Below are 13,413 nucleotides of genomic sequence, written 5' to 3' on the forward strand. Positions count from 1 at the left end.
CCTGCAGTGTGGGAGTTGTGGAAAGCAGCATATGCAAAATGACAGTTCTTCTTCTTGTTTTTTTTTTTTAGTTAGGATGACAGCAGCATCTGTGAGCATGCAAAAGAATTTCACCCTTAAGACCAACTGAAGTAGAAACTCCTCCTGATACATATTTGATTAAAAAAACTGTCTTTTCTCTGCATTTATAATGGGTGCCTGTGGGCCAAAACCAAACAAGTCTGTAAAGGACCACCCGGGGTGACTAGAGTGCTGGTTCAGGCAGCATGAAAGTTTCTGGAGAAGTCATAAGTTTTAGAGGAGCTGCACAAACATGTGAAAGGAAAACAAGGGAGATTAAGGAAGATCTTATTACAAGTGAGGATGTCAGGGTGCTAATTAGTTAAAGTCCATGACATTTAATGTGCTTATGTTTCTATCAGTAGGCAGGAAATCTGATGATATCTTTTTAGATAAACACAGATTTCACACATTCTTCTAGGGAGGAATGACTCATATGATAATGCAGATGGTTAGAGCAATAGAGTCAACTATAATAAAATTTTCTGCATTGCATTGCAATGTCATAGGCTCAAAAACATCAGCAGGGAACTTAAGTAATAAATATTAGGGAGAGTAGGTGAACTGGAATCTAAACATGTATTTTATTGCACAAAATGATTAGATCAATAAATTACTACACCTGAATGGCCTTAGGGGCGGAGACTAGCTATGTAGTGTGAAATATCAAAGGATAGCATGCAGTTTTTCAATTTCAAACCAAGAAAGATGGCCACATACCAACATGCATACAGACCTAATGAGTCAGCTTATCCAATTCAGGGACCAGAGGCGGGGAGGCTATCCCAGCTGTCATAGGACGAGAGGATGGATAAACCCTGGACACGTCGCCACTCAATCAGGTCTAACACAGAGAGACAGACAGGCATTCACACTCACGTTCACATCTACAGCTAGTTTCCATCCATCTATTTTCTTATCAAATTCAGGGTCGCAAGGAGGCTGGAGCCTATCCCAGCTGTCACTTGGGAACAAGGCAGGGTACACCATGGACATGTCGCCAGTCCATCACAGAGCTAACATAGATAGGCAGACAACCAGGCCTATGGCCACTTTAAAACCACCAGTTACCCTATTGTGCAGTCTTTGGACTTCAGGGAGTTTACACTCCACACAAAAAGGTTTCCAGTCAATTCAAACTTCTGACCTTCTTATTGTGCAAACCCCTTCACCACTGTGCTGCCAGCATCTCTAATGTGTAAGATCACGAAGACAATATTAAATGATAGCAAGCTAAAGATACATGCCCTGGATAACAACATGGAGCCTGAAATAAATCTTTAAGAAGAGGGGAAAAATAATAGCCAAGACTGTGAAAAGGCAAAATATGTGGAGGCTGTAAAATGACTGAAAGAGAATTAAGCATTTCACCTTCACAGTATAACACATGGATATCTATTTCTTAGAGAAGGCTGCTACGACTAAGACCACAGATGATGTTTTAAGCCCATGCATTGACAGCATGATAAAGGGATCATTTTTGGTCAAGCCTGGAGTCATTTTAGAGGTTTTTTGAAGATCTGTATTGGGTGTTTTTGGAATGTAATGGTATTTTTAGAGATCAAAGCACATGTAGGCGTGGAATGCTATGAAGATGTTGCTGTAGCAGGTAAAGAAGCAAAATGAGATCAGTGCATTTGAAATCTGACTTAAAGGGATTTAAAAGCGGTCAATCATGGAGGAAAGTAACAAAGAGACAGTAGAGGGAGTGGGAGGAGAGTAGGAATATATATGCTAGATAAGAGTTGATGATGGTAACCAGCACTATTATATCCCACTATATCAGTGGTTCTTAACCTGGGTTCGATCGAACCCTAGGGGTTCGGTGAGTCGGTCTCAGGGGTTCGGCAGAGCCTCCACCGCGGAGGTCGCAGAGGTCCAGACACACCCGAATTATCGTGTAAATTTGAGATGACACGCCCCCTTCTGGCCATCACTGGCTGCAGACGATCATGCTACACTGCTTGGCCAATCAGGGCTGCGGGGAATGTAGCGCGCGCAGTAGTCAACATGTGAATGTCGTGGTAGTACTTCGTGTGATTTTTTTTAACATTTTAATCCATACTAACTATGTCGGGCAAAAGAAGAAAGTGGTCGGACGAATATGTACAATATGGATTCACATGTATCACAGAACGTGATGGGAGTGAGCGTCCTATCTGCATGATTTGCATTGCCAAGTTGAGCAACTCTAGTCTCGGCACAACACCGGCAAAACTAAAGGAACACTTCTTGAAGCTGCATGGAGACGGGGAATACAAGAACACAACACTTGCTAAATTCAAGGTGAAGAGAGCCAGATTCGATGAAAGGCCCACTCTGCCTGCTCTTAAACCGATCCTCACAGCATCGTACGAAGTTGCTTACCTGATCGCAAAGCAGGGCAAGCCACACACCATTGATGAAACACTCGTGAAACCAGCTGCGTTAAAGATGGCAAATCTGATACTCGGAACAGCGGCCGAAGGTAAATTATCCCAAATTCCTCTTTCAAATGACACCGTCAGCGACAGAATAGAAGACATGAGTAAAGACATCTTGCCTCAAGTAGTCGCCGATCTGATTTCAAGACCGGCAAAATTCAGCCTTCAGCTCGATGAGAGCACAGACGTTACTAATCTAAGCCAGCTTACTGTTTTTGTGCGCTATGTGAAAGATGACATGATAAAAGAAGATTTTTTATTTTGTAAGCCTCTTACAACAACAAAGGCAGCCGATGTGAAGAAGCTTGTGGATGACTTCTTCAGAGACAACAATCTTTCATGGGACATGGTTTCTGCAGTTTGTATGGACGGAGTCATGCTTCCAGTCATGCTGGGAAGAAACTCTGGTTTTGGTGCGCTAGTAAAAGCCGATGCACCACACATCATTGTGACTCATTGTATTTTGCACAGGCATGCATTGGCAACAAAAACCTTTCCTCCAAAAATGGCAGAAGTATTAAAAACTGTGGTGGAATGTGTGAACTATGTGCGAAATAGTGCTCTGAGGCACCGCATCTTCAGTGAGCTGTGTAAAGAAATGGGCTCTGAATTCGAGGTACTTCTGTACCATTCTAATGTTCGGTGGTTATCCCGGGGACAGGTGCTGAATCGTGTTTTTGCCATGCGTGTGGAATTAGCCCTGTTTTTGCAAGAGCACCAACACTGTCATGCAGATTGCTTCAAAGATCCTGAGTTCATTCTCATTTTAGCGTACATGGCTGATATATTCGCAGCTCTCAATCAGCCGATGCAGGTGGTGGAGTTAATATCATAGAAGCGGAAGAACACCTGAAGGCTTTTCAAAAAAAGCTAACGTTATGGAAACGATGAACAGAGAACAACAACTTCGCAAACTTCCCCCTTCTGGACAACTGTGTAAGTAAGATCGAAGATGTGTCTGGAATCGGAGATATTTCTGTATCCACGGAACTGAAGCAAACAATTGCAACGCACTTAGATGAGCTTGCAAAGTCTCTCGACAGATATTTCCCTACAAGAGAGTCATATCCAGCATGGGTGAGACAGCCGTTCACGTTTGCTGTTGAGACAGCAGATGTCAATGATGAATACCTTGACGAAATCATTGAAATTCAGCAGAGCCAGGTTCAACAGCAACTCTTGAGAACAACAACGCTCTCAACGTTTTGGTGTCGACAAATGGACAAGTATCCAATTATTGCTAAGTAAGCCCTGGATTTTTTTTATACCATTTGTTACAACATATCTTTGCGAGCAATCCTTTTCGACGATGCTGGACATAAAAACAAAGAAAAGGAACAGACTTTTCTGTGAAAATGACATGAGAGTGGCACTTGCCAAGGTGAAGCCACGCATATCTGAACTGGTCTCTCAAAGGCAACAGCAGAAGTCACACTGATTTGCAGGTATGTAATTTGTTGTAAGTTCATGCATTGTGTTGGTTCTGTTCTTTGAACAAGGTGATGTTTATGCACGGCTCATTTTGTGCACCAGTAAAAACATATCTATGTCTTGAATTTGAAAAAATAAAATAAAATTATTTTTCACTAAAGAGGGGTTCGGTGAATATGCATATGAAACTGGTGGGGTTCGGTACCTGCAACAAGGTTAAGAACCACTGATCCAGAGTAAGTCTGACAAGACAAACAGGTGATTTTTACCTGCTCTTCATAAATCACAAATCCATGCTAATTTTTTTCTTGTCGAGCATTAAGATTTTTATTAAAATGTTTCATATCAAAGTAAGGCTGAGAATATTTTTTATTGTATGAATATATTATTTAGAATATAAATTTCTAAAGTTCTTTGTGTCAATATATTTTGTGCAAAGTTGTCAACTTTGCGCATACTGTTGTGTAGTGTCTGTAAAAGTGTATAGTGAGTGATGCAACAGCAAACAGGACTTTATTAAGTACAGGTAAGTATGATAATGTCTTAAATATCATGCAGGTATGAGGATAAATTATGTAACAGGCTTGTGGGTTGCTTTTGTGCATATTGTGTGTCTCTTAACAGTAACATATACATCAGAATATACATCATATATATATATATATATATATATATATATATATATATATATATATATATATATATATATATATATATATATATATATATATATATATATATATATATATATATATATAGGGCCTTATGTTTTTATTTTGTTGTACTAATGTAAGGTGACCTGTAGTAGTATTATCATTATTATTATTATATGCAACACATTAATATGCATAGAGGAGAAACAAAGTGTTTTAGTCAGTTATATGTTCTTTAGGGAGATTTTTAATATCTGTAGTCTTAATTTTTCCCTGGTTAAATGAGAGGTAAAATGATAGTGTTTTTTTTTTTTTAACTACCAGATAACAAAGCTTTTTATATTTTTTTTTTAAATGCACGGCATTTGGCTGCTTAACTGTCATTACATGTGCACATGATTTAATTTAGGTTACATTTTTTTCTAAAACCCAGTTGTATTTTTTTATTCGATTTAATTAAATATTTTAGCACAGTTTTAGCTTAGTTTCACCCTGACATCCGTGGAAGATTTGCCTGAGAGATCTTACTCAGGGTAAAAATAGCTCACCAACTTCCTCAGACCACCTTTTTTTATAAGTCACTGACGGCGTTGTCTGAGAGAGACGAAACGTGGACGGTGTACTTTAAATCTTATCCACAGCTTTAGTTTGTGTTAGCTACTTCTTACTCGAAAACATACCTTTGTAAAATGACGGGACAGTCTTCGTTGTTATTGCGTAAACAATTAGCAGGTAAGTTAGCCAACTGTTGCTGCTAAGTCTGTGGACGCTAGCGTTTCACTTTGTTTTATTGTCAGTCACAAGTGAGAAGCAGACGTGTTTCATTTGGTTGTTGTTTAGTAGTAGCAGTGTTTGTCATATGTGACCTGTGGGTTTTATATATAAAAGCTTGAAAATGTAGTTGTAATGCACGTGTCGCGTGTAGATCGCGTGTCACACAGCTGTTAGCGGACATATGACTAAGGCTAGCTGCTATTGCTCAACAACTACTATTTAAAAGTCAGTACACCCCCATTCATTACATGTGCTTACTCTCTCCCTGTCTACCTGACGTTATTCGAAACACACAGTGTGGTGAGTTTAAACACGTTTGATCACTTTGAATCTGCAGAACTGATCAAGAACCCAGTGGACGGCTTTTCTGCCGGGCTCGTGGACGATGATAACATCTATCAGTGGGAAGTGGTCGTTATTGGACCTCAGGACACGTTATAGTGAGCGATTCTTGTTTATTGAGCTTAACTAATGGATTTATATCCATCTGTAGCTAAAGCTGGTCTTGTTAACACCATCCTCTTTCTCATTTTCAGTGAAGGAGGTTTCTTCAAAGCCATCTTAACGTTTCCTCGCGACTATCCTTTGAAGCCTCCTAAGATGAAGTTCGTCACTGAAGTCTGGCATCCAAATGGTAAGAGCAAGTATCTCAGAACCTCTTCCTCTTTATGTAATCTACATCAAAGGATAGAAAATTAGCATTTCTGGTGGTGGTGGGGGGGGGGCTGTCTGAAATTGTGGTTATGATTATGCAAACATTACTTCTAATCACAGCCAATGGCTTAGATGGTCATTTCTATTATTAAAAAATATGTAAACCTTAGCCTACCACTCGGGTATGTACAGTAGTGCTGTGCAATACTGCAGATTTTGGTATTGATCAGATATGAAGCAAATACAGGGCCAGCATTGCCGATACCACTACTTTTACCCTGTAAATGCAGCTTATGTACCGGATAGCAGTGTGTGTGATTTATAAGATTAATTATCATCATTTTGCAATTTCTGAACACATTTCAGTGACCAGTAAATCACAGTGAAAACACCTGATGTGGCTGTCCAACACTCGACTAGAAGACCTACATAAAAAACAGATGTTTACTTTGCTCCCAAAACGCAGATGGGAAAGTAGCAACTGTTTGCTGCTTCTGTGACGTGCCAGCATGCCCTGAGCAAAGCAAACTGTCTATTATAACTACTTGTAGTATTCATTTAGGTGTTTTTAGTTGTTTGGTTTGCATTCCCAGCATTAAGTCAGACTCGATCTCAGTGGGTGTTGGTCTCCGCCAAGGCTTTTATTTGTCACAGACTCGTTTTATGGGGAGAATTTCTAAACGCAGCTAATGGGCGGAGGATATCGGGTCTTTTTTCTCAGTTTTTTGCAGATGATATGGTTTTGTTGGCTACATTGAGAAATGACTTTCAGGTTACTTTCACCCGAGTGGTTTGCAGTTGAGATGAGAATCAGCACCTCTATGTCTGAGGCCATGGTTCACAGCTGGAAGAGTGTGGAGTGCCCACTCTGGGTAGGGGGACAAGTTGCTGCACCAAGTGGAGGAGTTCAAGTATATCTGGGTTTTGTCCTCAAGAGAGGGGAGTTGGGAAATTGGTGCAGTCTTGGCAGCAGTGTGGGTGCTGTACTGGTCTGCTGTGGTGAAGAGACTAGGAGACTAGTGTAAAAGTGAGTCTGTCTGTTTACAGACTGATCTATGTCCTTACTCTCACCTGTGGTCACAAGCTCTGTGTAGTGACTGAAAGAATAAGATCACAAGTGCAAGTGATGGAAATGAGTTTTCTCCAAAGGTTGTCATCTTTCAGCCTTAGAAATGGAGTGAGGACCTCAGAGTAGAGCTGCTATTCTCTTCCAGGATGTCTCCTTTGCCCATTCTAGGTGACATGTTTTGGGCCCCAGGGCCGATTCAAGACACGCTAGACATATTATGTCTCTCAGCTGGCTGTTTGGTTTCATCATATATACATAACACAAATAATATTTAGTTGAAATGATTGAAATTGACTGATACCAGAGTGAAGGAATGGTAAATCTGCTTTTTAAGTAATAATGTGGATTGTACTTGGGACAAAAACGAATTAATTATATTTATAATTAAATTACTCAAATTTTCATTTTATAAAATACACAAATTGTAAATTTAATAAATTTAATTTAAAAAATAATAAATTGTATTCTTTAAATAACATTAAATACATAACCAATAACACTTTAAGAAGAAATATGTTTTGCTTTTATTATCATTATTTTGCTATTATGATTGCTTCTGCATTTGGTAGTCCATGTATGTTAACTATGTCAGTAGGGCGACGATCAATAGATCTATCAATTGTGCGCTTTTAAGTGGTATGACATAAGCCACTTTTATCACAAGTGGTATGGAATAAGCCTACACCACACCAGACCACACTTGGTAAAATTCCCTTAATGAGCTTTTAATTTTTTTTTTTTTAAATATCTGCAGCACTGTAACAGTCTGTTTATTTTCCTGTTTTCTTTTATACCAGTGGCAAAAAATGGTGAAGTTTGCATTTCCATTCTGCACGAACCTGGTGAGGACAAGTACGGCTATGAGAAGCCTGAGGAGCGCTGGCTACCGATCCATACAGTGGAGACCATCATGATCAGTGTCATCTCCATGCTGGCAGATCCCAATGTAGATTCTCCAGCCAATGTGGATGCAGCTGTAAGTGCTCATGTTCTCCAGGCGATATTGGATGCTGTCTGTTTAAAGGAAACGTCTTAATCTGTCTGCTCTAAGTTTGGTTAAATGAGATCACATTTTTCAGAGATGCTAGCTTCAGACAGAAGGTATAAACTCTAAGAGAAATGAAGTAAACGTGTGACAGGCATCTGTGCTTTGTGCAGCTTGTGTGGCCAAGATGTAGAAACAAGAAGTGAAGTAGGGATTAAATGACACTGTATACAATAACTTTGTGTCTTATTATACCCTGCAGAAAGAGTGGAGAGAAGATCCTACAGGAATTTTTAAGAAAAAGGTGGCGCGCTGTGTACGGAAAAGTCAAGACACTGCTTTTGACTAAGGCGTCAGTCTGATCATCAGTTCTGTAAGTACAATCACCCAGGTTTAACCTCTTAACATCTGCTAGGCTGCCTTTGAGCAGGTTTGGCATTAGCTGCATTTGAAGGAATGACAAGAAGAAGCTTTATTGTTCATGCATTACAAGTTTTTTTGTTTTTTTTGTTTTTTGAGTTCTCTGAATTCACAGCCTCCCACCATAGTGATTTACTTCCTTATGAAACTAGAACAGAAACTGAAATGTTTATTTTTTCTTTGGTAGGAGCTGGATATGGATTGCCCCGTTGAGGAGATGGCTGGTAGATCTTTGCAACTTTTTGCCAGTGAAGAAACTTCTTGAATATTGCTGAACAGCAGTAACATCAATGCTGCAGTTTTATATCATTACCACTTTATCAGCATTTCACTCGCAGGACATGTGCAGCCTTTTTATGTGGCTTGCATACTTAGGGAATTTGACAATACACTGCTCCTATTTAGAGTGAGATTTTTTTTTCAAAGTAAATGTATTAACATAAATTGTGAAAATCATCCTAAATATTAAGTAGTGTAATGTTAAATTCTGAGTATAAAAAATCAGATTTTGGAGAAGACATCTGGATAAATGCACCTTCTCTAAAGCTTGTTTATATTAATCTATTTATTTTGAGTGAAGCTGTTGCGTGTCGACTGCTTGAGTTATTTTTATATATTTTTTTCCTTCAACTTGCAACACTGAGCCACTCATTTCACTATATATGCAGTTTTTCATTAATCAGTTATTGATCAGATGGAAATCTAGAAACATCTTCCTCTTTCTCAGGTGCTTCATCTTTCCTTTGACGAACTTGAACACTGCCTTAACTTTGATGGCCAGGAAAATAAACCTGTCTTCAGCAAGGACTGTATTTAAAGGCCTTTTTCCTTTTTTTGTTTTAAACTCGAGGGAAAAAAAGGTGTCTGAGACAAACCAAAGAGAACCAGTGATTTTTTTTTTTGATTTTTTTTTTTAATAGACATTCTTCCTATCCTTGTGATTGCATATGTAGAGTAAATGTATTCTCATTCCTATGGAAGAGGTCACAGTTCAGCAGTTATTTTAATACCTCTTACAGAAGTTTATATGTAACAGCTTTTATTGTTACAATAGTATGGATATGTCAAATTAAATATAGTTGTATTGATATAAGTGTGAATAAAGTCGTGCAGATACTCTACTGCTTTCTATAGAAAGCTTTTCTTCCCTGCGCTGTACACCAACACATCCTTAAATGAAATTTTCCTTCACACCTAGTGGCACAACCTGAATACAGCACATTTGGTTAAAAACTAAACAGCAATAACTGCACTAGTTTCGTCTCCATAATTGCTTTATTGAATTAAGCACCAGCTCAATATAATCAGCATCCATACAAGTGAAGACATGCTTGAACATAAACTGTATAAAATCTTAACACAAAAGCAGACCCTCCTTTACCACCCCACCCAAAAATCCATCTTGCAAGTGTAGAAAACTGCAGTCCTAGTTGCTCACTGTCCAGGGGCTGACAGGCTTTTGTTCATGAACTGCTTCTTGACGAAGCAAACCCACCACTGAAAGGAAAAAAAAAAAGTTGGTAAACTTTTCAGTCAAAAGGACACGTTTCAGTGTTAACTGCTGAAACCTGCACATATTTAGTTTAGGTTGTAGAAAGCAGCTTAAATCTAGCATTTGAGCCTGTATCCCTCCTGGGTTAGCTGTGTGGTGACCTAGTTTTGATATTAAGTTGTATAAATCAGATAAAGGAGGCAGGAAATCAAGACAGGAACAACAGTTAATTTTCGTTCGTCTCTGATCCAAATTTGAGCTATGCAAGTTCTTTTCTGTATTGCAACTTAAATCCTACTGGATGCATCAGACACAGTGGGCGTTTATCAATATGCGTACTTGTGCGTACTTGCGTTCTCGTGTACTCGTGAAACGTCATCAGTCGGAGACCAAGTACTGTTCCAATTCGAAGTACGCATCACGCCGAGAACGCGAAAAAGTCCCGGATGTGTTCTCGATCCGCCCATTTTATCGAGCATGCATCGGTGTAGACTTGGGACAGCTATATATCCCAGAATGCATTTCGTCCAAAGCTCAACAGCGGACTCCCGGCACATCGTCCCCCCCCCGCTCGCGGACTTGAGAATTGAGAAACATCCCACGAGTCCGTGCTCGCGTTCTCGGCAGGTACGTACTCCCGTGCGTTCTCGGCGGGTACGTACTCACCGACAACGCGAGTACGTACTCGCGTACTTGGGCATTGATAAACGGCCAGTAATTGAGGAACAAGGGGTGCATTAGCCCTGAAACATTTCCCTTACTTGTCATGTTTTCAGACCGCAACAGCCAATCACTTTGGACATGCCAGACTTACCTTGCTGGGTTTATCTGTCTGGGGGTCAAACACACGATCGCATAGCCTCAAGCCAGTCTCCTGTCGGAGCTGCTGGAGGTAGGCCCTCATAGTCTCTAAAGGATGAAGATCAAATATTATCAGTCCAGCCACAGACAGCAACAACTACTGTTTAACACCAGGAAGGCATGGCTTTAGTAGTCGACCTTCCACATAATATACTGTACAAAAAAAAAAAAAAAAAAGATCCAAGCATTTAGATTTAGGAGTAAGATTGCTGTAAAAGATTTGAGAGGATTCACTTCAGTAAAATAACTCCATATTTTCAGGAGTTTCTTTAAATAGGGTGGAATTCCATTAGTTTCATCTGTAACAGTGTTGGTACTTTATAAATAATAATAATCACACAAGTATAAAACAACACTTTCAGCATCAGACCCCTAAAGCTTAAAGGTCAGCATTTCTATTTTTGGCTTGAAATATAAGATGTGTACAAGGGAACCAGTCTAATTCAGAGGACAGGGAATTGAAACAACATAACCAGTTGGTATAAATATGGTGAAATGTCAAGTTTGTTTTTACTTATTTACTGATAAACACCCTAAGGTAGACAAACATGTACTAATCCTAGCTTGTGGCTTCTTACCTTCCTCTTGCTTGTTTGCAGGCTTGACATACATAGCATTAAGGGGGAAGCCAGGTTCTCCAGGAATGGGAAAGTTTGTGATGCCCAGAGTGTACATCTCCTTTTCTCCCTGGCTCCTGGAGCTGCACTGTAGAGCCACATATCCCAATGGAAAGAGTTTGATTATGTTTTCTGGTCACCTACTTGAATACATATTCAAGTAGCTCATTGCTACAAGTGATGAAACTGCATTAAGCCCTTTGTGGGGATTTCAGTTTACCTTCTGTAGCTTCTTTAGGCATTCAGAAATATAGAGTGTGACATAGATCAGTGTCCTGTCTGCCTCATTCTGAAAGAAACACATGTACACACGCATTATTGAAAGAGTTATTTATATAAAGCATTGAGGTTACTGTAATTTGTAGTAGTTAGGTCTCAGAACTGAACAGCCTAAACCATGCAAACTATGAAAAGATTGCACTGTTTGCAATCACAGGAAGAGGCAAGCCAGGGCATGTGGAAAAACCAAGTGCTCAGCTGCTCCAGAGAGAGTAAGAGAAAACATACAGAGGAAAAGGGGCACCAGTGAGGTGCATACCTGCCTCCTTATTCAAATAAAACTTAAGCTACTTTAAAACAAAAAATTATGTTGATACAATGGTGAGAGCACAAATACAGCAAAAACACTGCAAGGTTTATGACTATTTTGGTCTCCTTAAACATGGAACACATGCAATCAAAATAGTGCAAATATCAATGAATTGCTTACCTTGATTTCATAGTTCTTAAAGAAAACATTGGCCTTGAAGTAGTAGATAGCCTCGTCAATAATATCAGAATCTACGCCTAAAATTTTTTTAAAAAGCAAAGAAGAAGAAATCAACAAATGTATGGCTCTAAATTCAGTATTTGTGCATGTGTCACTGTTAAAGTGTCATTTCCCGTTTTGGCCATGCAGGCCTTTTTTGTTACCAGCAGAGCTCCATTCTTGATTTATGAGCTGCTAACAAACAACTAGAATCACCCAATCACAAAATATAATAGCTTCATTATTCAATAGCACTGAATCTGTCAAACCCACAACACCATGGAAGAGTTAAATGAACCTTTAGGTGGATTAGACACTAGAAAATACACCGTTTTATTACAGAAGTGCTCATAGACTCTAATGAAGAAGTTAGAAGTTGAGGATGAGCTCTTTACACCATATAAGGAAGTGTATCTGATGCATGCATCAGGAAATAAAGTAGGGGTCATAACAAGATACAACCCACTGCCTAAAATGACTTAACCAAATCAAAAAACACTACTAAAGACTTCACTACAATTGATGCGCGTTATTTAAAGGACATTATCGACATTTTGACACAAGTAAAAGACATCGCACAGCCTTACCGTCTCCTCTGGCTGGTCCTTTAAACTGAGTTTTGACGGGGAGCAAAGCCATGTTCCCCACCAGCCTGGTTTCGGGGGCCATCAGGTTTGAGTGATACGCCTGAAAAATATTAAAAGAAAAAGTTGCTGTCACCTGATTTCTCTGGGAACATTTCTGCCAGATAGCATCATTGCTACTATGCTAGCCTGGTTTAATGGTTATGTTATCGTAGAACCAAATAATAATAAGACGTATAGGCAACGTGCTAAAAGGCATTTGCAAAAAAGCATCGAATGCGAATTTGCGCTTTCTGACATGTCAAACATCGTTAAATTGCGACCCAAATGCTTAAGTAATTAGCGAACTATGCTAACGTTAACTCGGAGGCCTCTTTTTTCCTACTCAGTGGGATTTCAGCGCAATATTTTTGCTCTAAACCTAGCAGTAAAGTTCTCTGCTCGTCAATAATAGTGTGTTTCTTCTTATTTATTTTTTTTACTCACCGGCATGTTGAATGATAAATATCAGTCCAACTGCTCAGCGACAGAAATATTCCAACACTTGCAAGATACTGCTTCCGTGCTGTCCCACCCTTCGGCTACAGGAAGTGGCCACGTGTCATGTGGCGTATCAACCAGCCGGGGGCGCTAAATAAACAC

General features: G+C 39.4%; 2 protein-coding genes across 3 annotated transcripts; one reads left to right on the top strand and one right to left on the bottom strand.

Moving 5' to 3' along the window:
* The first annotated feature begins 2,091 nt into the window (after positions 1–2,091).
* On the top strand, positions 2,092–9,588 carry LOC116335190 (ubiquitin-conjugating enzyme E2 G1-like). Of its 2 annotated transcripts, XM_031758805.2 has the most exons (6): positions 5,082–5,299; positions 5,679–5,781; positions 5,878–5,975; positions 7,862–8,040; positions 8,312–8,422; positions 8,657–9,588. In XM_031758805.2, the coding sequence occupies exons 1-5, from the start codon at positions 5,257–5,259 to the stop codon at positions 8,396–8,398; spliced, it is 510 nt and encodes a 169-aa protein (XP_031614665.1). In that variant the 5' UTR covers positions 5,082–5,256; the 3' UTR covers positions 8,399–8,422; positions 8,657–9,588. The 2 variants fall into 2 exon arrangements, 1 of the variants encoding a protein (XP_031614665.1); XR_005613853.1 differs by lacking the exons at positions 5,082–5,299; positions 7,862–8,040; positions 8,312–8,422; positions 8,657–9,588 and adding an exon at positions 2,092–3,928 and having other exon boundaries at positions 5,878–5,903.
* A 137-nt stretch (positions 9,589–9,725) lies between these two features.
* Positions 9,726–13,391, bottom strand: LOC116335189 (actin related protein 2/3 complex, subunit 3). The gene is made up of 7 exons (XM_031758804.2): positions 13,258–13,391; positions 12,775–12,874; positions 12,149–12,225; positions 11,660–11,728; positions 11,401–11,527; positions 10,776–10,870; positions 9,726–9,966 (listed from the first exon to the last, which is right to left on the bottom strand). The coding sequence occupies exons 1-7, from the start codon at positions 13,261–13,263 to the stop codon at positions 9,904–9,906; spliced, it is 537 nt and encodes a 178-aa protein (XP_031614664.1). The 5' UTR covers positions 13,264–13,391; the 3' UTR covers positions 9,726–9,903.
* Between the last annotated feature and the right edge of the window lie 22 nt (positions 13,392–13,413).

The sequence above is a fragment of the Oreochromis aureus genome, linkage group 7 (genome assembly GCF_013358895.1).
Source record: "Oreochromis aureus strain Israel breed Guangdong linkage group 7, ZZ_aureus, whole genome shotgun sequence".
NCBI classification, from domain to species: Eukaryota; Metazoa; Chordata; class Actinopteri; order Cichliformes; family Cichlidae; genus Oreochromis; species Oreochromis aureus.

Bases quoted from the DNA above. Each gene is read 5' to 3' on its own strand.
- LOC116335190 (XM_031758805.2), top strand. From the start codon at position 5,257: ATGACGGGACAGTCTTCGTTGTTATTGCGTAAACAATTAGCAG. The intron at 5,782-5,877 runs GTGAGCGATTCT...TCTCATTTTCAG, and splicing joins GGACCTCAGGACACGTTATA to TGAAGGAGGTTTCTTCAAAG. The intron at 5,976-7,861 runs GTAAGAGCAAGT...CTTTTATACCAG, and splicing joins TGAAGTCTGGCATCCAAATG to TGGCAAAAAATGGTGAAGTT.
- LOC116335189 (XM_031758804.2), bottom strand. The intron at 11,528-11,659 runs GTAAACTGAAAT...GTGGCTCTACAG, and splicing joins GCCTAAAGAAGCTACAGAAG to TGCAGCTCCAGGAGCCAGGG. The intron at 10,871-11,400 runs GTAAGAAGCCAC...TTCATCCTTTAG, and splicing joins TGCAAACAAGCAAGAGGAAG to AGACTATGAGGGCCTACCTC.